Source organism: Phodopus roborovskii, unplaced genomic scaffold (assembly GCF_943737965.1).
Source record: "Phodopus roborovskii unplaced genomic scaffold, PHOROB, whole genome shotgun sequence".
Taxonomy (NCBI): Eukaryota; Metazoa; Chordata; class Mammalia; order Rodentia; family Cricetidae; genus Phodopus; species Phodopus roborovskii.
The window spans coordinates 4,291,390-4,318,428 of record NW_026126484.1 but is presented as its reverse complement, the minus strand read 5'-3'; the positions used below and the strand labels follow the sequence as shown (position 1 = coordinate 4,318,428).

The following is a 27,039-nucleotide window of genomic DNA, read 5'->3' as shown; positions in this document are numbered from 1 at the left end:
TATCCAGAAAAACTCTCAATCACTATAGATGGAGAGAACAAGATATTTAATGGCAAAACCAGATTTTCCCAATACGTATCTACAAATCCAGCCCTACAGAAAGTATTGGAAGGAAAGCTCCAACCCAAGGAAGGTAACTATGCCCACAAAAATGTAGGCAACAGATAATCCAACTACACAAGAAACCAAGGGTGAAGCAGAACTAATATATGCACAATACCACTGCCAACAACAAACCTAAATCAACCAAGCATCAACAATCAATGGTCCTTACTCACCCTCAACATTAATGGTCTTAACTCACCTATAAAAAGACACAAGCTAACAGAATGAATACGAAGACAGAATCCATCCTTCTGCTGCATACAAGAAACACATCTAAGCTTCAAAGATAGACATTACCTCAGGGTAAAGGGTTGGGAAAAGATTTCCCAATCAAATGGAAATAAGAAGCAAGCAGACATGGCTATCCTAATATCTAACAAGTTAGACTTCAAACCAAAATTAGTCAAAAGAGATGAAGACGGTCATTTCATATTCATCGCAGGAGAAATCCATCAACACAAAGTCTCAGTTCTGAACATCTATGCCCCTAATACAAAGTCACCCACATTCGTAAAAGAAACACTTCTAAAACTCAAAGCTCATATAAAACCTCACACACTTATAGTGGGAGACTTCAATACACCTCTCTCAACACTAGACAGGACCACAAATCAGAAACTCAACAAAGAAACAAAAGAATTAACAGAAGTTATGTCTCAGCTGGGGTTAACAGACATCTATAGAACATTACATCCAAACACAAAAGAATATACCTTCTTCTCTGCTCCACATGGAACCTTCTCTAAAATCGACCACATATTGGGTGGCATAACAAACCTCAACAGATACAAGAGAATAGGAATAGCCCCCTGTATCTTATCGGACCACCATGCTTTAAAATTGGAATTCAACAACAACACAAATAGCAGAAAACCTGCAAACTCATGGAAACTGAACAATGTGCAATTGCACCACTCCTGGGTCAAAGAAGAAATAAAGAAAGAAATTAAGGAATTTCTAATATTCAATGAGAATGAGGATACAACATACCCGAACTTATGGGACACCTTGAAAGCAGTGCTACGAGGGAAGTTCATTGCCCTAAGTGCCCATATGAAGAAAACAGAGGATAGTCACATAAGAGAATTAACAGCGCAACTGAAAGCCTTAGAACAGAGAGAAGCAAATTCACCCCATAGGAGTAGACACCAAGAAATAATCAACTTGAGGGCTGAAATAAACAAAATAGAAACCAGGAAAACAATACAAAAAAATCAATGCAACGAAGAGTTGGGTTTTTTTTGAGAAAATCAACAAGATAGACAAACCTTTATCCAAATTAACGAAAAAGCACAGAGAGAACATGCAAATTAACAAAATCAGAAATGAAAAGGGGAAAATAACAATAGACACAGAGGAAATCCAGACAATTTTCAGATCATACTTTGAAAATCTGTATTCCACAAAAATTGAAAATTCAAAGGAAATGGACAAGTTTCTGGATAACTATCACTTACCAAAATTAAATCAAGAACAGACAAACAACTTAAATAGACCTATAACCCACAATGAAATAGAAGCAGTCATCAAAAGCCTTCCAACCAAAAAAAGTCCAGGGCCTGATGGATTCAGCGCAGAATTCTACCAGACATTCAAGGAAGAACTAATACCACTACTCCTCAAACTGTTCCACAAGATAGAAACAGAAGGTTCATTGTCAAACTCTTTTTATGAGGCCACAATAACTTTGGTACCCAAACCTCACAAAGACACAACTAAGAAAGAAAACTACAGACCAATATCCCTGACGAACATCGATGCAAAAATACTCAATAAAAAACTGGCAAACCGAATCCAAGAATACATCAGAGAAATCATCCACCATGACCAAGTAGGCTTCATACCTGGGTTGCAGGAATGGTTTAACATACGAAAATCTATCAACGTCAGAAAAAGAAAAACCATATGATTATCTCACTAGATGTGGAAAAAGCCTTCGACAAAATTCAACACCCTTTCATGATAAAGGTCTTGGAGAGGTCAGGGATAACAGGAACATACCTAAACATAATAAGAGCAATATACAGCAAACCAACTGCCAACATCAAACTGAATGGACAGAAACTTAAGCCAATTCCTCTAAAATCAGGAACAAGACAAGGCTGCCCTCTCCATATCTCTTCAATATCGTACTAGAAGTTCTAGCTAATGCTATAAGACAACAAAAGGAGATCAAGGGGAGCCAAATTGGAAAGGAAGAAGTCAAACTGTCTCTATTTGCAGATGATATGATAGTTTACATAAGCGACCCAATAAACTCTACCAGGGAACTCCTACAGCTGATAAACACCTTCAGCAAACTAGCAGGATACAAAATAAACTCAAAAAATCAGTAGCCCTACTGTTTTCAGACGACAAAGAGGCAGAGAAAGAAATCAGAGAAACATCACCCTTTACAATAGCCACAAGCAACATAAAGTATCTTGGTGTAACACTTACCAAACAAGTAAAAGACCTATATAATAAGAACTTTGTGACTCTAAAGAAAGAAATTAAAGAAGATACCAGAAAATGGAAAGACCTCCCATGCTCTTGGATAGGTAGGATAAACATAGTAAAAATGGCAATCTTGCCAAAAGCAATCTACAGATTCAATGCAATCCCCATTAAAATCCCACCACAATTCTTCACCGACCTTAAAAGGGTAATAATCAACTTTATATGGAAAAACAAAAGACCCAAGATAGCCAAAACAACCCTATACAATAAAAGAACTTCAGGAGGCATCACCATTCCTGACTTTAAGCTCTACTACAGAGCTATAGTTCTGAAAACAGCCTGGTATTGGCATAAAAATAGACAGGTAGACCAATGGAATCGAATTGAAAATCCTGATATTAACCCACACACCTATGAACACCTGATTTTCGACAAAAGAGCTAAAAGTATACAATGGGGCGAGGAGAGCATCTTCAACAAATGGTGCTGGCACAATTGGATGAGGGTGTGTAGAAGACTGCAGATAGACCTATGTCTGTCGCCATGCACAAATCTCAAGTCCAAATGGGTCAAAGACCTCAACATCAATCCAGCCACATTGAACCTCTTAGAAGAGAAAGTAGGAGGTACCCTTGAATAAATTGGTATAGAAGACCGCTTCCTGAACATAACTTCAGGGGCACAGACACGAAAGAAACAATTAATAAATGGGACCTCTTCAAACTTAGAAGCTTCTATAAGGCAAAGGACACAGTGGACAAGACCAAACGGCAGCCCACAGACTGGGAAAAGATTTTCACCAATCCTATATCCGACAAAGGGCTGATCTCCAAAATACACAAAGAACTCAAGAAACTAGTCAACAAAACACCAAATAACCCTATTAAAAAATGGGTTACAGAACTGAAGAAAGAATTCTCAATAGAGGAAATCAAAAAGGCTGAAAGGCACTTAAGAAAATGCTCCACATCCTTAGCTATCAGGGAAATGCAAATAAAAACAACTTTGAGATACCATCTTACCCCTGCCAGAATGGCTAAAATTAGAAACACCAATGATGACTCATGTTGGAGAGGATGTGGAGAAAGGGGAACACTCCTCCACTGCTGGTGGGAGTGCAAACTCATACAGCCATTTTGGAGATCAGTATGGTGGTTCCTCAGGAAAATGGGAATTAGTTTACCACAGGACCCGGCAATCCCCCTCTTAGGCATATACCCAAAGGATTCACATCCATGTAACAAAGACATCTGTTCAACTATGTTCATAGCAGCACTATTTGTAATAGCAAGAACCTGGAAGCAACCTAGATGCCCCTCAACTGAAGAATGGATAATGAAGATGTGGCACATCTACACAATGGAATACTACTCTGCAGAAAAAAATAATGGTATCTTGAAATTCGCAGGCAAGTGGATGGCACTTGAAGAAACCATCCTGAATGAGGTAACCCAGTCACAAAAAGAGGAACACAGTATGTACTCACTCATATATGGATTTTAGACCTAGATCAAAGGATCACCAGCCTATAATTCATACCACCAGAGGAACTAGGATACAAGGTGTATTCTAAGAGATTCATATAAAGTCCCTCACAGAACTGGGAAGGGACAAGTCCCCCAGAGCTCAGGGGAAGTGGGGGGGGGCAGCGAATGGAGAGAGAAGTAGGAGAAAATGAGGGGGAAGAAAGGAAAACATGTGCGACCAGGAAGATTGAGCCTGGTTAGGAATAGAGGACAGGAAAGAGGGAGAGAGAGACAGAGACAGAGAGAGATACCATAAAAGAGGGAGCCAATATTGGTTTGAAGATAAAATTGAACACAAAGAAAGGTCTAGAGAACTCTAAGACTGCTCCCAACTAACAATTTGAGCTTCCGTGGAAAGGCTATCATAAATACCCTTCCCAGAGAGTGAGATCAACAACTAACTTCTCCATGGAGCCCTCAACTAATGCCTGTTGGAAACATGATCAAACACCCATACATAAACACTGAGTCGAACTAGAACCTAGATGCAGATGGGGAGGACAAGACCAGGCGGCAGAAACACATAGAGACAGCTTACTTGAACAAGGAGGAGCTAACGGGCCACCAGACTGATAGCTGGGAAGCCAGCATGGGACTGACTCAGCTCCCCCCCCCCCGAATATGGGTCTCAGCCAGAAGGACTGAGCAGTCTAAGGGACCTCAGACAGTGGAGCCAGGATGTATCCCTGGTCCACAAAAGACTTTGCGAACATATCCCCCATGGAGGGATAACTGCCTTAATCTAGAGACAGGAGAGAAGCCCTAGTCCCTACTTCACATGACCTGTCAGATCTACATGACCCCAACTGCATGGCATTCCCCTACATATGGAATTGGGGTGGAGGGAGGGGAGGGGAGGGTGGTTAGAGTTCATGTGAGAGGGCCGAGAGGGTAAAAGGGAGGGAAGGAGGGAGGGAGGGAACAAGGGAGGGAAGGAGGGAGGGAGAGGAAACTGGGATCGACATGTAAAATAATAAATTAAATTTAAAAAAAAAATTGCTTTGACTCCAAAATTTAAGTTCAAGGACAAGTTACTGGGGAAAAGGATTTCTATTTTTGTTTCCACAGAAAATGAAAAGATGTGGATTCCTTCCAGACTAATGTGGTTTTTGATCACGCCAGACCGCCTGAAACTGAGTACCAGTTGATCCTACATTCAAAACAGCTGGACAAATCAGCCTTACAGACTACAGCCAGGATTTCTGCATCTTCTTCGAATCCCCCATGACAGCGCCTCTTACCAGCAGGAAGTAGTTTGGAAAGAACAACGCCCAAATTCCCAAATATTGTGTATAAATGTTTGTTTTCATTTAATTGGACTTTGTTATATAAAACAAATTTTAAAAAAAGTTTTTAATTTTTTTAAAGGTTTATTTATTTATTATGTATACAGTGTTCTGCCTGAATGTATGTCTGCACACCAGACGAGGGCACCTGATCCCATTTTAGGTGGTTGGGAGTCACCTTGTGGGTGCTAGAAACTGATCTCAGGACCTCTGGAAGAGCAGCCAGTGCTCTTAACCTCTGAGCCATCTCTCCAGCCCAAGTTTTTAATTTTAAAAAGTAGTCAAATTGACCAACAATTTTCCTCTGTTGTTTATATTCTGTGTTGTCTACAAAACTTGCTTACTATCCAGTCATGAAGTTTATTCTCCTACAATATTTCCAAAACATAAAATATTTTCAAAATTTTTAAAATTTGAATTTTCATACTTAGGACTTAAAACATTTTTTCAATATATGGAATAAACTAAAAGTTCTTTGCCTTTCTTCATAATACTGGTAAATGGTTCTACCATAACTGTCTGAAAATACATTTGTTGAGATCAGTCTATGCACAACTCTTAAGTTACTTTATACTGTATAAAACAGTAGTTTTTCAGACTGTGCATTACTTTGTGCAGACTTCATTTTGCAAGCAGCATTTCACCCTGTACTATGGTGGACATATACACAACACCATCTGTCCAGTCGCAACCACAAAGCACAGACTAATAAACTCATTCCTAAAGTAGAAAGGACACTACCCTATAAATTTATTAAGTAAATGGGGACTGTAGAAGCTTTCTGGCTGTTAAAACCACATCATATTGATGGACGGATGGATGGACAGAAGGACGGACGAATGGACAGATGGACAGGCAGACAGACAGATCAGGCTCAAGAACTTGTCAGATATACCAGACTGATAAAAGAGTATAACTGTCTTAACTGGACAAGGAGATACGTCACTGTAACAGTATTGGTCCCCCCTGTCACCAGTATATGTCCAGGGATGGACATGTAGAGAATTCATGACTGCCCCCAGAGACATCAGCTCAGCTCCATTCTCACTATTGACATAGCCTTCTTGAATTGCTAACTGTCCATCCACATTCATCTGTCTAGACCCAATCCTGCCCTTTGCCTCTATAGTTTCCACTATACCTCATTTCTGCAGCTCAACTTGGGCCCTGAAGCCTGACTCAGCAGCAATATCTGCAGCATCAATCAGTTATCCCAGACTCTTTTCATCTCTATCAGTTTTGCCTCTCAGGCCTTTTTGAAATTCCTTTAATGCTTCTGTGACCTTTTTAACCCCCCTTGAAACCATTATATAATATACTTATATAGAAATTTACTGTGTGATGTGTAATGAAAGGTCTGATCTGAGAGTTGATATTAGTAAATAAAAATACAATAAAATAACATGTGTTTGCCTCAGCTAAATCTAGCAAGAAGAGTGGGACTTCTCAAACAATTGTTGTCAACAAAACTGCCATACCTTGTGAATTTATTATTACTCAATAAGTCTGATGTGGAATAAAGACACAAATATTTCTCATGTAACACACTCACAACAACATTCATTAAACTATAATATTTAACAGGGAAATATGCTGCTATGGTTCTTACTAAAAGCATTCTTGGCTCTTCTTGTTTTGTTCTAATATATGCTCTCCTTATTATTCAGAAGCATGCCCCAACGTCTTTTCTACTTAGAGCTAACAAGTAAGTATGTTCTCTGAATTGAGCCCTGAGCATCTCTTGTCAGGCCCTTTCCTCAAGAGGAACCCTGCATCCTATCCACACAGGGTGGAGATTAGGAAGATACTAATGATGGAGTGGCAAAATCAGAATTTCATTTTCCAAGCCACCTCCTTTCCCTGCCCCAGAAGAATTTTTATTAAAGAATAGTCACTGCTCCCACCAAAATTCAATCTAGTCAAATAACACCATGCTTATCCTTCCAGAAGGAAAGAATAATTGAATGGACAAATAGAAGAAAAGAAATATTTTTACATGTGATGGAAAGGATTCATGCTGCTAAATTGTTTTTATTAAAAACATGCTCCAAAGACACAACTTTACATTATTAAGAGAGGTACCTTCATTTTTAAAATAATTTTAACCATTTAAATTTTAATAACTTTTAAATTATTTTAAAATTCTTTAAAAACTTTTAATAACAATAACATAAATTTTAAAAAGTCTTTCATTTAAAAAATATACATAAATACCATTAAGGAGAACACTGCAGTTTTTGGAAAAAGTAATTGCTAGTGAATAATAGCTTTTTAAACACTGCCACCTACTGTTCACATTTAGCTTCCTCTGAAATGATAAGGACCACAGAAATAAAAATAATCAGGCCCTTCTGCCTTTCAAATCAGTTTAGCCAGATTTCACAGGTTGGGGCAATTTCAGCTATATAGCTGTTGGGCTTCATTCAAGCAAATCCCAGGCATTTGAACATTAATCTCATCTGTAATACACCCAACCCCAGAATGGGAAGAACTGGACTTGGGCAGTACTGCAATACAGTAACAACATTGGAAAACATCAGGAAAGGCAAGAATCCCCGTGATGACATGTGTAACTTTAGACTGCTATAAGCAAGAATTGCAAACTTCTATAAAACAAATGAACTTTGTTTTATATCCACATAAATTCACAATTAATAGATGATTTTTACTTCTAAATGATCTGTTGACTAGAGTTTCTGACTAATTGCTTTACTCCTGGGATTCTACTAGTGCAAATATGGATAACAAATGAAAGAGAGTGGCCAAAACAAATCTCAGGTAGAGCTGTTCAATATCCTATAATCACCAAGTTCCGCCAGCACTTGTGCAGGCCAGTTTTCTGTTAGTGTTACACAAGCTAAGTCAAATGGGAAGTAGGAACCTCAACTGAAATAATGCCCCCACCAGATTGGCCTGTGTGCAAGCATGTGATGAAATGCAAACATTAAGATAAAATAAACTTTTTCCTCCCAAAGCTGTTCTGATCATAGTATTTCATCATGGCATTTCAGAATGACTATCAAAGTATGGAAGGTAATGAAGCATTTAATATTAAATCAAAAGCCTATGGGATTTATTATGTAGCAATTTATGCAATAACAGGTTGCATGATATAATTTTCATATATGTATATATTTTGATCATAGTTACCCATAGTACAATTTCCTACCCTATGCTTATTCTTCTTTCCAAATAGCCTCTCTTCTGCTTTCATGGGCTTAAAATTCTAGATTCAACATATGAGAGAAGAAGTACAATATTTGTCTTTCTGAGTCTTATTTTTTAACATAATGATCTCTAATTTCATCCATTTTTCTACAACTGACATGATTTCTCTCTTCTTTATAGTTAATTAAAACTTAATTGTTGGTGGGTGTGCAAACTTGTGCAGCCACTTTGAAGATCAGTATGGTGGTTTCTCAGGAATGGGAATCAGTCTACCTCAAGATCCAGCAATTCCAATCTTCAGCATATACCCAAAGGATGAACTTTCATAAAACAAGGACATCTGTTCAACTATGCTCGTAGCATCATTATTTGTAATAACCAGAACCTGGAAGCAACCTAGATGCCCCTCATCCAAAGAATGTATGAAGAAAATGTGGTACATTTACACAATGGAGTATTACTAAGCGGAAAAAAACAATGGAAACTTGAAATTCACAGGCAAATGGATGGAATTAGAAGAAACCATCCTGAGTGAGGTAACTGAGTCACAAACAGACCAGCATGGTATTTACTCACTTATATATGGGTATTAGACATAGAGCAAAGGACTACCAGCCTACAATCCACACCACCAGAGAAACTAGGAAACAAGGAGGACCCTAAGAAAGCCCAAAAAGAAGTGGAAAGGGACAAGAACTCCTGAGCAAATTGGAAGCATGGAGGAAGAGGAGAGAGAGGTAGGAAAAAGAGAAGGGGAGAAGAGGAGGGGAGGAGAACAAGAAGGGTCAGAAAGACTGAATCAGGGGGAGAAATAGAGGAGAGCAAGAAAATAGATACCTTAATAGAGGGAGCCAGTATAGGTTTAAAAAGAAATCTGGCTCTAGGGAAATACTCAGAGATCCACAAAGATGACCCCAACTAAGAATCTAAGCAGTAGTGGAGAGGCCTCCTTTGATGCCCTTCCCCTATAATGAGACTGATAACTACCTTCATTGCTTTCTAGAGTCTTCATCCAGTAGCTGATGAAAGCAGAAACAGACACCCACAGCTAGGCACTGAACCATACTGCTGGAATTCAGTTGTTGAGAGGGAGGGGGGACAAGCAAAGCAGTCAAGACCGTGCTGGAGGAACCTACAGAAACAGCTGACCTGATCTAGTGAGAGCACACAGACCCCAGTTGTAAAGCTGGGTGACCAGCATTGAACAGAAACAAACCCTCTGATTATGGGTGCCAGTCAGGAGGCCTGGGCTGTCCATGGGACCTCTAACAGTGGAATCAGTATTTATCCCTAGTGCACATACAGACTTTGGGAGCTCATTCCCTATGAAGGAATATTATTTCAGCCCAGATAGATGGAGGGGAGCCTAGGCCCTGCCCTAAATGAGTCCGTGTGGGACATAGGAGGATGGGAGGGAGAGGAAAGAAGAGATTGATATGTAAAAATATGTAAAATAAGATTGTTATAAATAAAAAAATGTGTCTCTACACATTTTCTTTATCTTTTCATATGTTGATGGTCAATCTATGCTGATTCCATGCCTATTGTGAATGGTGCAGTAATACCCACTATTAGATATCTCTAACATATGCTGACTTTGATCCATTTTGTCATAGTCTCAGGAGTGATATAGCTGGACCATATGTTATTTCCAACTTTAGGTTTTTGAGACACTGCCCTTATTAATTTCCAAAGTAGCCAAAACAAATTATATTCTCATCAAAAATGTATGAGTTTCCCTCTGCTCCCTGTCTCCAACTTCCAGCAAAGTGTTTTGTTGTTTATTTTCTTAAGGATAGCAATTCTGACAGGGAGAGGCAGAATCTCGATGCAGGTTTAATTTGAATTTCTGTGTCGGCTAAAAATGTTTAACATTTTTAATGTAAGAAGCTTGGATTTTAAAACTATTTTCTATTAAATACTTGTGTAGCCTCAAGTCCCTTAACCACTCAGGACACTGTACAGATATTTTCTAAAGTTTTCAGGAGGTGGTAATGAAGGGAAATGGAGATAGAAGAGAGGGATTTTATTTTAGACTGCCTTACCCCAATGTTCCCCAATCCCCTTGCACACCACTAAAAACCATGTGATCCACCCATTTTCCTCTTAGCTGAGAACTACTAGGTTATACAATCTTTCTCCAAGGCTTTTTCTTCATTAAATTACACAATTTGAGGTCATTGTGGTGGCACACACACTTGCAAGCTTGGCATTCAGAAAATGGAGACAGAAGGATCAAGAGTTCAAGATCATCCTCAGCAAAGCACAAAAAGTTCAGGGCCATCATGGTCCACATGAGACCCTAACTCAGTGGTTAAGAACAATTGCTCCTCTTCTTAGAAGTCCTGAGTTCAATTCCCAGCAACCACATGGTGGCTTACAACCATCTGATCCCCTCTTCTGGTATGCCTGAAGATAGGTTACTCATATACATAAAATAAATAAATACTGTTTTTAAAACTACAGAATTTGAGAACTGGAAAAAAACTCAAGGTTCCAGAATAATAACTGAAGGCCCAGAAAATCCTTTGGTCCTAACTATAGTTGTGTATAAATGTGAATTTGTTAATTCAGAGAAGTAATAAAAATAGCCAATCAAGCTCTGAAAATGTCCAATTAAGGTCCTTAATAGTTCTGTTTAGCAATCTCTGTGGCTTTGGGAGAAGGGATGCAGGTTTGTCACATAAGAAAACAACCTCACTAAGGATTGCATGGGGTTGAAATACCTGTGATGGAACAATAGATGATGTGAGGAGCAATCTTGTCTATATCTTCATACCCAAGGCCCATCTCAGAAAGTTTGCCAGGGACATAGTTTTCCACAAACACATCGCAAATGGCTGCAAGCTGAAGGAAGAGGTAAAGATTAATCAGTTTTTGTTTTGTTTTGTTTTGTGTTTTTTGTTTTTGTTGTTGTTTTCTTTTTTAATTTTTGAGGGGCTGCCAAACCTTCAACAACTTTCCCCACATAACAGAACTTTAATTTTAATAAACTTCTCACCATTGTAAGAATAAAGCATGTTAATACAAGCATAAAAGCTCTGATCAGTTACTTGAACTGACAAAAAAAAAAAAAAAAAAAAAACAATGGTTGCAAGGGAACCCACTTTCCTGTGCCCTACTGCTCGGAGCCTCCTGAGGACTGGTGACTGTGCACAGGGTAACCCATCCCAGCGGACCAGTCCATCTGCAGTCTGTCAGCACCCTAGTCCCACCTCTGGATGAGGTGAGCCATCAAAGCATTGGACCTGCTTGCACCCACCGGAAGAGAACCTTGGTCCCAGACTCACCAGGAGAGGGAGAGACCACACCGGTATGCATTGGAAGAAGAGATGGGTAGACGACAGTATAAGAACACAGTCAACAACAGAAAGATCAATGACACCCCCAGAGTCTATGGACTCCACACCAGCAAGATTTCAACATCCCAAACAAATGAAGCAGAAGATAATCACCATAAAAACATGAAGATGATAGAGACACTATCATGAAGATGATAGAGACACTAAAGGGGGAAATGAAAAACCCTTTAAAGAAATGGGGGGAAAAAAACAAAAAATGCAAGAAATCAACAAATCTCCTAAAGAAAACAAGGAAAGCCAAGAAAAAAAAATCAAACAGATAAAGGAAACAATTCAAACATCCCATGAACTGAAAATTGATATAGAGACAATAAAGAAAACACAAACTATGGGAATGCTAGGAATAGAAAAGGTGGGTAAATGATCAGGAACTACAGATGCAAGCATAAGCAACAGAATACAAAAAATGGAAGAGAGAATCTCAGGCACTGAAGATAAACTAGGAGAAATAGAGTCATCAACCAAAGAAAACCTTAAGTCCAATAAATCACTAACACAAAATATCCAGGAAATATAGGACACTGTGAAAAGGCTAAAGCTAAGAATAATAGGTATAGAAAAAGATGAAAAATCCAACTCAAAGGTGCAGAAAATATATTCAACAAAATCAAAGAATAAAACAATCCCAACCTAAAGAAGGAAATACCAATGGCAGTACAAGAACATTACAGAACACCAAATAGAGTGGACCACAAAAAAAAAAGTTTCCTCACCACATAATAATAAAAAAACCAAATGTAAAGAATAAAGAAAGAATATTAAGAGCAGCAAAGAAAAAAGACCAAGTAACAAATACAGGCAAACCTATCAGAATTACACCTGACTTCTCCATGGAAACTCTGAAAGCCAGAATAGATATTCTACCAACACTAAGAGACCACAGATGCCAACCCAGACTACTATACCCAGCAAATATTTCAATTACTATGTACGAAGAAAACAAGATATTCCATGAAAACATAAACATAAAACAAATTTAAACAATACTTATCAACTAATCCAGCCCTATAGAAAGTTCTGGAAGGAAAACCCCAACCCAAGGAAGTCAACTACACCCACAAAAATATAGGCAATAGATAATCCCACTCTACCTACAGCTAAAAGATAAATGCAGGGAAATCCACACATAATACCACCAACAAAAACAAATCCAAACCAAACAAAAATTAACAATCAATAGTCATTAATATCCCTAAATATTAATGGTCTTAACTCACCCATAAAAAGACACAGGCTAAGAGAATGGATACAAAGACAGAATACATCCTTATGCTGCATACAAGAAACATATCTCAATTCCAAAAACAGATGTTAACTCAGAGTTAAGGGTTTGGAAAAGGTTTTCCAATAAAATGGACCCAAGAAATAAGTGGGTGTAGCAATCCTAATATCTAACAAATTAGTCTTTAAACTAAAATTAAAAGAGATGAAGAAGATAATTTCTTATTCATCACAGGAGAAATCAATCAAAATAAAGTCTCAATTCTGAATATCTATGCCCTGAATACAAAGGCACCCACATTTGTAAAAGAAACATTACTAAAACTCAAATCTCACATAAAACCTCACACAATTATAGTGGGATATTTCAACACTCCACTCTCAACACTAGACAGGTCCACCAGGTAGAAACTTAACAAAAGAACTAACAGAACTTATGACTCAATTGGGTTTAACAGACAGTTATAAAACCTTCCATCAAAACACAAAAGAATATACATCTTCACAGCACTAAAATTGACCACATATTCCGCAACATAGCAAACCTCAACATATACAAAAAACCCCCTGTATCTTATCAGACCACCATACTTTAAAGTTAGAATTCAACAACAACACAAATTGCAGAAACCCCACAAACTCATGGGAATTGAACAATGTGCAACTGCACCAAGGAAGAAATAAAGAAAGAAATTAAAGACTTCCTAGAATTCAATGAGAATGAAGACAAAACACACCCAAACTTATGGGACACTTTGAAAGCAGGACTAAGAGAAAAGTTCATAGCACTAAGTGCCCACATGAAGAAACTGGAAAATATTAGGGAACTAACAGCAAAACTGAAATCTCTAGAACAAAAAGAAGCAAACCCACCCTGGAGGAGTAGATGCCAGGAAATAATCAATTGAGGGCTGAAATAAATAAAGTAGAAACAAAGAAAACAATACAAAGAATCAGTGTAACAAAGAGTTGGTTCTTCTAGAAAATCAACAAGATAGACAAGGCTTTATCCAAACTAACCAAGAGGCAGAGAGAGAACATGCAAATTGGCAAAATCAGAAATGAAAAGGGAGATATAACAAAGGACACTGAGGAAATCCAGAGAATACTCTTCAGGTCATACTTTGAAAAACTGTACTCCATAAATTTCAAAAATTTAATGGAATTGGACAATTTTTAGGACAGATATAACTTACCAAAATTAAATCAAGAACAGATAAGCAATTTAAATAGACCTATAACCTCTAAAGAAATAGAAGCAGTCATCAAAAGTCTCACAACAACAGCAACAACAACAAGAAAAGCCCAGGGCTAAGAGGTTTAAGTGCAGAATTCTACCAGAAATTCAAAGAATGGCTAATACCAATACTCCTTCAAAGTGTTCCACACAATAGAAGCAGAGGGGTCATTATCAAACTCTTTTTATGAGGCTACAGTTATTAGTAAACAAGTGACACAAAGACACAACTAAGAAAGAGAACTATAGACCAATATCCCTCATGAACATTGATGTAACTTTAAAGCATGGTGGTCTGATAAGATACAGGGGGTTATTCCAAGTTTTTGTATATGTTGAGGTTTGCTATGTTGCCTAGTATATGGTCAATTTTAGAGAAGATTCCATGTGGTGCTGAGAAGAAGGAATAGCCTTTTGTGTTTGGATGGATTGTTCTATAGATGCCTGTCAAACCCATTTGGCTAACTTCTGTTAGTTCTTATGTTTCTTTGTTACTTTTCTGTCTGGTGGTCCTGTCTAGTGGTGAGAGTTTGGTGTTGAAGTCTCCCACTCTAAGTATGTGAGGTTTTATTTGCAATTTGATTTTTAGTAATGTTTCTTTTATGAACGTGTGTGGGGCATAGATGTTCAGAATTGAGACTTTGCCCTGATGGATTTTTTTCCTGTGATTTTTATGAAATGACCTTCATCTCTTTTGATTTTAGTTTGAAGTCTAACTTGTTAGATATTAATATTAATATAGCTATACCCACTTGTTTCTTGGGTCCATTTCATTGGAAAATCTTTTTTCCAATCCTTATCTCTGAGGTAATGTCTGTCTTTGAAGTTGAGGTGTGTTTCTTGTACATAGCATAAGGATGGATTCTGTCTTTGTATCCATTCTCTTAGCCTGTGTCTTTTTTTATGGGTGAGTTAAGACCATTAAAATGAGGGATATTAATAACCATTGAATGTGAATTCTTCAATTTGGTGATGGTGGTGGTAATGTGTGTAGATTTATCCTCATTTTTCTTTTGGTTTTCGGTAAAGTGGGATTATCTATTGCCTATGTTTTTGTGAGTAAACTTCCTTAGGATGGAGTTTTCCTTCCATTATTTTCTGTAGTTCTGGATTAATGGATATGTATTGCTTAAATCTGGTTTTGTCATGGAATGTCTTGTTTTCTCCATCTATACTTATTGAAAGTTTTGCTGGGCATAGTAGTCTGGGCTGCATTCTGTGGTCTCTTAGCATTGGTAGAATATCATTCCAGGACCTTCTGGCTTTCAGAGTTTCCATGGAGATGGCAGGTGTAATTCTGATAAGTTTGCCTTTATATGTTACTTGGGCTTTTCCCTTTGCTGCTCTTAATATTCTTTCTTCATTCTGTACATTTGGTGTTTTGATTATTATGCGGTGAGGGAACTTTTTTGTAGTCCACACTATTTGATGTTCTGTAAGCTTCTTGTACTTTCATTAGCATGTCTTTCTTTAGGTTGGGAATGTTTTATTCTATGATTTTGTTGAATATATTTTCTGCACCTTTGAGTTGGGTTTCTTCACCTTCTTCTATACCTATTATACCTAGGTTTGGCCTTCTCATGGTGTCCTATACTTCCTGGATATTTTGTGTTAGGGACTTACTGGAATTATGATTTTCTTTAGTCAACTAATCTATTTCTCCTAGTGTATCTTTAAAGCATGAGATTCTCTCTTTCATCTCTTGTATTCTGTTGGTTATGTTTGCATCTGCAGTTCCTGCTTGTTTACCCAGCTTTTCTAATTCCAGCATTCCCTCAGACTGTGTTTTTTGGGGGAAGAGGGGTTGTTTTGTTTTGTTTTGTTGTCTCTATTTCAGCTTTCAAACCTTGCACTGCTTATTTCTTGCAATTTTTGGTTTGCCTTTTCTTCCATTTCTTTAAAAGGATTTTCTCATTTCCTCTTTTGGGGTCTCTATGATCTTCATGAAGTTATTTCTAAAGTCATTCCCTTCTGCTTCATCTGTGTTGGAATGTTCAGGTCTTGCTGGTGTGGAGTCCCTAGACTCTAGTGCTGTCATATTGGGGATTTTTGTTGTTGTTGTTGTTGAATGTGTTCTTATATTGTCGCGTCCCATTCCTTCTTCCAGTGGGTACAGATGTGGTCTCGTCCTCTCCTGGTGGGTATGGGTTCAAGGTTCTTCCAGTGGGTGCAAGCAGGTCCATTACTCTGATGGGTCTCACAATGGGTGCAGCCTAGTCTGAGAGACTCCCTCTCCTGTTGGATAAAGGTCAGGCTAGCACCATGATGTCAGCAGGCTCTGGATGGTTTGATGAGATGGAGTGAGTTGAAGTGCCTGCAGCTGCCAAAGAGAGCAAGCACAAGTCAGGTCTGACACAGGTCCATGCTCACCTCTTCCCTGAGCAGGGGCAGGACTAGCAGAGATGTCAGCAGACTCTGGATTGCTTGATCCACTGGGGGCAAAGTCTACCTTCCCACAGTTGCCAAGCCAGGAGATCCCAAAGAGGGCAAGCAGAAGTTGGGCCTGGAACAGGTGCCCATGCTCAACAATTCCCTGAGCGGGGACGGAACTAGCACAGCAATGTCAGCAGACTCTGAATGTCTTGATTCTATAGGACTGCAGCCTGCAGCTGCCAGGCCAGGAGAACCCAAAGAGTGAATGTTCCTCTTACTCCACATCATCACCAGCAGAACTGTCCCTTCTGTTGTTGGTCTTAGCCATTCTGACAGGTGTAAAATAAAACAGGAAAGGAATTTAATTTGCATTTTCTTGAAGGCTAACGATGCTGATGTTCTATTGAGAATTCTTTGTTTAGATCTGCATCCCTTTTGTAATAGGATTATTTAGGGTTTGTTGTTGTTTTAGTATCTAGTTTCTTGGTCCTTTAGCTGATGTGGAATTAGAAAAAAAAATCTTCTTTCATTCTATTGGCTGCATCCTTTCCAGAATGACTGTATCCTTTGCCTTACAGAAGCTTTTCAGTTTCATGAGGTCCTAATTATTGGTTGTTCATTTTAGTGCCTGTGCTATAGATATGATGTTTGGAAAGCCTTCTCCTGTTTGTTTCGGTATATTCAAAGCTACTTCCCACTTTCTCCTCTATCGAGTTATCTGGTTTTATGTTGAGGTCTCTGTTTTACTTGGGCTTGAATTTGTACAGGGTGATGGATCTAGTCACGTTTTCCTATGTGCAGACACCCAGTTTTACCAGCACTATTTGTTGAAGATGTCTTTCCAGTGTGTTGTTCTTTTTCTTTATCAAAACTCAGATGTCTACATAAATCTTGATTTATGTCTGAGTCCTCAATTTGATTCCATTAATCAACTTGTCTATTTTCTATGCCAATACTATGTAGTTTTTATTACTATACCTCTGCAATATAACTTTGTTGAGGTATATTTGATCACACTGTGAAACTCTGATACTTTATTAATAAAATTAACCTTGGATCAAGGGTTGCAGTCCATGACTAGTTGACAGGAATTAGCCACAGAAAGGAAGGGGGAACAAGGAATACAGATAGAGAGATGCACAGAAAGGAGTAGGGAGGGACTTAGAGACTTGCCGGTTTTTTGGTTTGGGATGAGTGGAGAGACATTTCTTTTGCTGGGTCTCTGAACAGAAAGGAAGGTCAGCTGGTTGCTTCTTGACTTCTCTGATCTAGCAGGTTTTCATCTCAACACCTGATTCCTGAGTCTTTATTAATAAACAGAATAATAGAGACTTAGTTAAAACCTACATTTGTTGGCCACAGCTGAGCTGGGGCCATCGGAACTGGAAATCCCAACAGGACAAAGTCTGAGCTTTGGGTTGCTGACTTGAGGGTCACAGGGTGCAGAGGGTAGTTAAAATATTAGTAGAATCAGGTGTGGCCACTAAGCTAATAGAAAAACAACATAACGCGATATCAGGAATTGAGAAACCTCCTATTATTGCTTAGGATTGTTTTAGATGTCCTGGATTTTTCGTGTTTCATATAAAGTTGAAAATTATCTTTTCAAGTTCTGTGGAGAATTATGGTTGAATTTTTATGGGGATTGCATTGAATCTGTAGATTGATTTTGGTGGGATGACAATATATACTATGTTAATCCTATAAATCCATGAGCATGGGAGATCTGTCCTTCTTATGATATCTTCTTCAATTTCTTTCTTCAAAGACTTTGAGTTTTTATCATACAAGTCTTTCATTTTCTTGGTTAGAGTTACCCCAAGATATTTTACATTATTTGAAGTTATTGTGAAAGATGGTGTTTCCTTGATTCCTTTCTCAGTCAGTTTCTCATTTACACATAGGAAGGGTACTAGTTTTAGTTAATCTTCTATCCAGCCATTTGAATGAAAGCGTTTATCAACTGTAGTAGTTCCCAGGAAGAATGTTTAGGACACTATCATGTCATATGCAAATAAAGATACTTTTACTTCTTCCTTTCCAGTTTGTAACCCCTTGATTTCCTTTAGTTGCCTTAATGATCTAGCAAAGATTTCTAGTGCTATATTGAATAGCTATGGAGAGGGTGGATAACCTTCTCCTATTCCTGATTTTAGTGTAATTGTTTTGCGTTTCTCTCCATTTAATTTTAACTAAGCTATAAGCTTGTTGTAAATTGCCTTTGTTTTAGGTATGTCCCTTGTGTCCCTACTCTCTCCAGGACTTTTATCATGAAAGCTGTTGGGATTTTTTCAAATAGCTCTTTCTATAACAAATGAGATTATCATGTATTTTTTTCTTTCAGTTAATTTATATAGTGAATTACATTAACTAATTTTCATATGTTGCACCATCCCTGCATCTTTGGAATGAAGCCCACTTTATCATGATGGATGATCTTTTTGATGTGTTCTTGGATTTGGCTTACAAGTATTTTAATATTTTTACATCTATGTTCATAAGGAAAATTAATCTATAATTCTCTTTATTTTTATGTGGTTTGGGTATCAGGAAGACTGTGGCATTGTAAAATGAATTGTGCAACATTACTTCTGTTTCTATTTTGTGGAATAATTTGAGGAGTATTGGCATTCATTTTTCTTTGAAAGCCTAGCAAAATTTTGTTCTAAAACCATCTGGCTCTGAACTTTTTTTGATTGGAAGACTTTGAATAACTATTTCTATTTCACTAGGGGTTATAGGTCTGTTTAAATTGTTGATCTTGATTTATCTTTGGAAAGTGGTACCTAGCATGAAAATTATCCATTTATTTAACATTTTCCAAGTTGATGGAGTACAGGTTTTAAAAGTATGTCCTTATGATTCTTTTGATTTCCTTGGTGTCTCTTGTCATGCCCCCCTTTTCACTTTTTTCCTGTAAATTTGGATATTCTCTCTCTTTTTTTTAAGTTGGGGTGGATAAGGGCTTATCTATCTTATTTGTTTTCTCAAAGAACCAACTCTTTGTTTCATTGATTCTTTGTATTGTTTTCTTTGTTTTTATTTTATTGATTTCTGCTGTTTGATATTTCTTGGTGCTCACTTCTCTTAAGTATAATTCTTTTTGTTCTAGAGCTTTCAAGTATGCTGTTAAGTTTTGAGTATGAAATCTCTGCAATTTTCTTTTAATGTTGGCAATATGCATGTCTTTAATCCCATCACTCGGGAGACAGAGGCAGAAAGATCTCTGTGAGTTTAAGGACAACCTGATCTACACAGTGAGTTCCAGGACAGGCTCCAAAGCTATACAGAGAAATCCTGTCTTGAAAAAACAAAACTAAACCAATAAAAACACCTTTCCTCTTAGAACTGATTTCATTGTGCATTGTGTCCCACAAGTTTGGGTATGCGCTGTATTCACTTTCCTTGAACTCTAGAAAGTCTTCAATTTCTTTCTCTATTTCTGTCTTGAACCATTTTTCATTCAGTAGAGATTTCATCGGTTTCCATGACTTGGTAAATTCTGTGTTGTTTCTGTTGTTGAAATCCAGCTTCACCCCCATGGTGGTCTAATAGGATGCAGGGAATTATTTCAATTTCTTTATGGGGTGGGGGTTGGAGACAGACTTTGAAGCCTGTCCTGGAACTAGGTCTGTAGATCAGGCTGGACTCAAACTCACAAGAGATCCACCTGACTCTGGCTCCCAAGTGCTGGGATTAAAGTCTTATGCCACCAATGCCCAGCTTTCTATTTTCTTTATTAAGGCTTGCTTTGTAACCGAGTATGTGGTCAATTTTGAAGAAGGTTCCATGAGGTACTGCAAAAATAGTAAATTCTTTCTAGTTTGGGTGAAATGTTCTGAAGATATCTGTTAGATCCATTTGGTTTATAACATCTATTAGATCCAGTATTTCTCTGTTGAGTTTTTGGCTGAATGACCTATCCATTGTTGAAAGTGGGATATTAAAGTCTCCCACTTCAGGGTGTAAGTGTCAGTATATGATTTAAGCTGTATTGGTGTTTTTTTTATAAACTCGGGTGCCCTTATGTTTTGGACATAGATGTTAAGAATTGAAATGTCATCTTGATGGACTTTTCCTTTGATGAGTATGTAATGTCCTCCCCAATTTCTTTTGATTAGTTTTGGCTTGAAGTTCATTTTATTTGATAGTAAAATAGCTACACCAGCTTGTTTCTTAGGTCCATTTGCTTGGAATATCTTTATTTATTTATTTTTAATTTATTATTTTACATGGCGATCCCAGTTCCCTCTCCCTCCCTCCCTCCCTCCCTCCTTCCCTCACTTTACCCTCTTTGCCCTCTCACATGCACCCTAACCACCCTCCCCTCCCATCCCCCCATCCCAATTCCATATGTAGGGGAATGCCATCCAGTTGGGATCATGTAGATCTGACAGGTCATGTGAAGTAGGGACTAGGGCTTCTCTCCTGTCTCTAGGTTAAGGCAGTTATCCCTCCATTGGGGATGTGTTCGCAAGGTCCTTTTGTGCACCAGGGATACATCCTGGCAATATCTTTTGATCTTTTATCCTGAGGTAATGTCTGTCCTTAATGTTGAGGTGTGTTTCTTCTATGCAACAGAAATTGGATTCTGTTTTTGCATCCATTCTGATAGTCTGTGTCTTTGGGATGGGGGCTTTTGAGACCACTGATACTGAGAGATACTAATGACAATGGTTGTTGATTCCTGTTATTTTGATGGTGGTGGTGATGGCAGTGGTAGGGATGGTGGTGGTGTTTATTTCCCTTCTTTTGGTTTTGCTACTGTGAAATTATCTCCTGTGTTTTCATAGTTGTAGTTAACCTCCTTGAGTTGGAGTTTTCCTTCTAGAACATTCTGAAGGGCTGGATTTGTAGATAAATATTGTGTAAATTTGACTTTATCATGAATATATACTGTTTTCTCCATCTATGGTGATTGAAAATTTTACTGAGTTTGGGTATAGTAGTCTGGGTCTGTGGTCTCTAAGAGTCTACAGTATTATATCTGATCCCATCTGTCCAGACCTTTCTGGCTTTCAGATTTTCCACTGAGAAATCAGGTGCAATTCTAACAGATCTGCCTTTATATGATACTTGTTCTTTTTCCCTTGCAGCTTTTAATAGTCTTTCTTTTCTCTGAATGTTTTGTGTTTTGATCATCATATGGAAAAGAGACTTTCTTTTCTGATCCAATCTATTTGTTATTCTGTGTTCCTCTTTTACCTTTCTGGGTAGTGTTTTTTTTTTTTTTTTTTTTTTTTTTTTCTATTATTTTGTTAAAAATATTTCTGGGCTTTTGAGCTGGGACTCTTCTTTCTCATTCCCATTATTACTACATTTGGTCTTTTCATAGTTTCTCAGGATTTCTTGATATTTTATGTCTGATATTTATTAGATTTAACATTTTCTTTAACCAATGTATCTATTTCTTCTATTCTATCTTCAATGCCTGAAGTTCTCTTTTCCATCTCTTGTATTCTGTTAGAGAAGCTTTCCTCTGTAGTTCCTGTTCACATCCCAAAATTTTTCATTTCCAGAATTTCTCCAATTTGTGTTTTCTGTATTGCTTCTATTTGCATTTCAGGCATTGAACAGCTTTTTGTTTCCTTCAACTGTTCGTTCCTTTTTTCTTGGCTTTTTTTAAGGTGTTTATATTCATTTTCTTTCATTGTGTTTTCCTGGCTTTCTTTGAGATTTATTCATTTCCTCCAATTGTTTGCCCCCCCCTCGCCTGGCTTTTTTTTTTTTTCTTTTTTTATGAATTTTTTATTTAAATTAAAAACAATCCTATTTTACATAACAATCACAGTTCTGTCACCCTCCTGTCCTCTCACTTCCCCCACCATCTCCCATCCCACACCATCCACTTCTCAGAAAAGGTGTGAACTCCTTTTCTGGGGGATCATCAAAGTCTGTCACATCACTTGGGGCAGGACCAAGGTCCCCCCTGTATGTAGACTGAGAGAGTATCCCTCCATAGGGAATGGGCTCCAAAAAACCAGTCCATGCACTAGGGATAAATATTGGCTCCATTGCTAGTGGCCCCATAGGCTGCCCAAGCCCTGCAATGACACCCACATTCAGGAAACCTAGTTCAGTTTCTGACTTTCTTTCTTTTTTTTTTTTTTTTTTTTTTTTTTAAGATTAATTGAAAAAAAATTTTTTACATGTCGATCCCAGTTCCCTCTCCCTCCCTCCCTCCTTCCTGTCTTTCCTCTCTTACCCTCTCTTCCCCCTCACATGCATCCTGATCACCCTCCCCTCCCATCCCCCCATCCCAATTCCACACATAGGCAATGCCATCCATGTGGGGTCATGTAAATCTGTCAAGTCATTTGAAGTAGGGACTAGGACTTCTCTCCTGTCTCTAGGTTAAGGCAGTATCTCTCCATGGGGGATGTGTCCAAAAGATCCTTTTGTGCACCAGGAATACATCCTGGTTCCACTGTCTGAGGTCCCTTAGACTTCTCAGTCCTTCTGGCTGAGACCCATATTCAGGGGGTCTGAGTCAGTACCAAGCTGGATTCCCAGCTATCAGTCTGGGGGCCTGTTAGCTCCTCCTTGTTCAGGTCAGCTGTCTCTATGTGTTTCTGCAAACTAGTCTTGTCCTCTCCCTCTGCATCTGGATTCGAGTTCGACTCAGTGTTTAGTTATGGGTGTTTGCTTCTGTTTCCAACAGGTACTACATGGTGGATAAGTTAGTTGTTGATCTCACTAACCAGGAAGGGCATTTATGGTAGCCTTTCCACGGTTGCTCAAATTGTTAGTTGGCGGCAGTCTTGTAGGTCGCTAGACCTTTCTTTATGTTCAGTTTTCTCTTCAAACCAATAATGGCTCCCTCTTTTATGTTTGTTCTCTCTCTCTCTCTCTCTCTCTCTCTCTCTCTCTCTCTCTCTCTCTCTCTCTCTCCTTCTCTCCTGTCTTCTATTCCTGCCCTGGCTTAATCTCTCTAGTCGCACACTTTCCTCTCCTCCTCTTCTCTTTCTCCTACTTCTCTCTCCATTCACTGTCCCCCCACTTCCCATGTGCTCTGGGAGACTTGTCCCTTCCCCCTTCTGTGAGGGACTTTATATGAATCTCTTAGAATACTCCTTGTATCCTAGTTCCTCTGGTGGTGTGAATTATAGGCTGGTGATCCTTTGATCTAGGTCTAAAATCCATATATGAGCGAGTGCATACCATGTTCCTCTTTTTGTGACTGGATTACCTCATTCAGGATGGTTTTTCCAAGTTCCATCCACTTGCCTGCAAATTTCAAGATTCCATTATTTTTTTCTGCAGAGTAGTATTCCATTGTGTAGATGTGCCACATCTTCTTTATTCATTCTTCAGTTGAGGGGCATCTAGGTTGCTTCCAGGTTCTTGCTATTACAAATAATGCTTCTATGAACATAGTTGAGCATGTGTCTTTGTTGCATGGATGAGGATCATTTGGGTATATGCCTAAGAGGCAGATTGCCAGGCAAAAAAAGCCCAGGGCCAGATGGCTTCAGGCAGAATTCTACCAGAAATTCAAGGATGAACTAATGCCAATACTCCTCAAATTGTTCCACACAATAGAAACAGAAAGTACATTGCCAAACTCTTTCTCAAGGCCACAATAACCTTGGTACCCAAGCCTCACAAAGACACAACTAAGAAAGAAAACTACAGACCAATATCCCTGATAAACATTGATGCAAAACTACTCAATAAAATACTGGCAAACCGAATCCAAGAATACATCAGAGAAATCATCCACCATGACCAAGTAGGCTTCATCCCTGGGTTGCAGGAATGGTTTAACATACGAAAATCTATCAACATGATCCACCATATGAACAAACTGAAAAAGAAAAACCATATGATCATCTTCCTAGATGCTGACTTTCTTTAATAATTTTATTCATTTCCTCCTTAAGAACCTCTATCATTTTCATAAATTTTGTTTTTAAGGTCTTTTTCTTATGCTTCAGCAACATTAGAATATTCAGAGCCTGCTGTGGTACAATAACTGAGCACTGGTGGAGTCATGTTGCCCTGATTCTTATTATGTTCTGAGTTTGGAGTGATTATAAGTCTGGGTGCTGATTTCTCAGTTTGTCTTTGTTGGGTGAGTGTTTTGTTCCTTGGTTTCTGTTTCCTCTCTCAGTTTTCAAAGAGTGGTTTGGCTGTATGTTGCCGGTTTTACTGGCCTGCTCAGCTGATATGATCACAGATAATACTTGGTAATGTTGGAGGCTAGGGAAAAGGGGAGGCTGGGGTTAATGATATGTTGCAGTGCTAGGGGCAACCCTGAGGATTGGATCTGGAGACAGAGTGGAAGGATGCAACACAAATTCTAATTGTTCTTAATAATAAAAACTGGGAGTCAGCTATCAGGAGGTAATAGCTGAGGGATCATATAAGCAAAGCAGTCAACTACTAGAGAGTTCTTATCTCTACCAATGCTAAGAGCACAGGGGTTATCCTGCCCTCAGACTACATCTCCAGACAACATCTGTCTCCACCAAACCTCAGATGGCACTGAGCTCTTGTCCACTCCCACTTTATATTCCTCTCTAGTGCTGGAATTAAAGGTGTATCATTCCAAGTGCTGGCCCCAAAGGTTTGAGCTCTGTTTCTCTTTTAGACTGATGCACTCTCATGTAGCCCAGAGTAGCCTTGAACTCACAGAGATCCATCTCCCTCTATCTCCTAAGTGCTGGGATTAAAGGTGTGGCCACCACTGCCAGTCCTCTATAGCTAACTAGTGGCTTAGGTATGTGGCTAACTAATGACTTAGCTCTGTACTCTGATCTGCAGGCAAACTTTATTTGTTAAATTACAAACAAAATATCACCACAGAAGAAGGTCCATACTATCTGGTCTTCTGGAAGTCATGGCCTGAAGTTGAGCTGGGGCTGTCTGCCTGAGTTGGCGGTCATTTTAAAAAAATAAATAAATAAAATTACATCATTTTCCTCCTCTCCTATTCTTCCCCACCTTGCTCACTCAATCTTTCTCATTCATGGTTTCTTTTGCTGTGTGTGTGTGTGTGTGTGTGTGTGTGTGTGTGTGTGGTTTATGGAGATGTATACCTATACATAAATATACAAATACAACCAGATGAGTCCATTTAGTGTTGCTTTGTTTGTTTGTTTTTTAAGGGCTATTTGGCATTGGATCATGAATGAGAGGGTTCATCCCTGGAAAAGACTAATTTTCCTTCTTTCCTCAGTTGTTTCTTGCCTGTCACTCTTCTACAGGTAGAGCCGCATAAGATTTACCCCTTCTGTGTCAGCATGCCAACTGGTGTTCAGGTTTCAGCACTCAAGTTGTTGAGGTATAATGGGTATAGTTTTCCTGTAATTTCTTGGAAACACACCCTCACATCAGACTTCCTGGACCTCTGGTTCTTACAGTTTTTCTGCCCCTCTTCCTTGATGTTCCCTCACCCTTAAGTATGTGTGTTGTATTGTAGATATATCAACTTGGTCTTGGCACCCCATTGTCAATTGTTCTCTAAATTTTGAACAGTTGTGACTTTCTGTAATGGTTTCTATGTACTACAAACAGAAGGTTCACTGATGAGGGGTAAGAGTTAAAGATCTTTGGGCTTAAGGATAGCACTTGCAATGCTGTTAAAATTTACTAGTTTAATAAAGTGGCAGTAATATGTTTACCTCTAAAATTCTTGGCCTCACAAGCCATCGATAGTTGGTTAGGTTTCTAGAACAAGGCATAACTTTCTTCCTGTCGAACAGCTCTTAAGTCTGATTAGGCAATTGCTGGTTACCTCCAAGGTTTGAGTGCCACTATTACATCTTTACAGGTATCTTGCTTGGTGGGCACTGTTTTGGTTCATAGGCATCCCAGTTAGGCAGGGCTACTGACTGCTTCCCTTTCTTAATAGCTTTCATAAAAAGCTTCCAGTACAATGAAGACTAGTCATCAGAAAGGAGACTTTCAGGACAGACAGGCTTAATTCCTCTAGTCCAATGTTTGAAGTGCATGGTATCTTCAACAATAGAGACTTACCTTCAACTTCTGGGAGGCAACCAAGGGCAACAGCAATAATCAATATTGTTTTGGGAGTTTGTTGGGCTACCATAACCAATATCTTGGGGGTTTGTCATGCCTAGTACTAGTGTTTTTGTTAGATAGTCTACAAGGCTTCTTGAAAAACCATTAGCATCCCAAGTATCATAACTGCAAATAAACTTACATAATTATGTTTACACATATATGTATTATAGTTAAATTTGGTAAATATAAAATAATATGGTTCCTTATAATTTTTTTCAAATATACTTCATGCTATTTATCCTTCTTCTCTCTGATTCTATATTGACTCCCTCCTCTCTTAACAATTAAATTTA

General features: G+C 38.4%; 1 protein-coding gene across 1 annotated transcript in view; it reads right to left on the bottom strand.

Moving 5' to 3' along the window:
* Nucleotides 1-27,039, bottom strand: part of Sugct (succinyl-CoA:glutarate-CoA transferase) — a gene marked incomplete at its 3' end in the record, with an annotated part of 148,121 nt that overhangs the window by 94,271 nt on the left and 26,811 nt on the right. Inside the window, exon 6 of the mRNA XM_051194693.1 lies at nucleotides 11,251-11,371. Within this exon, the coding sequence (XP_051050650.1) occupies nucleotides 11,251-11,371 (121 nt within the window). The remainder of the gene's footprint in view (nucleotides 1-11,250; nucleotides 11,372-27,039) is intronic.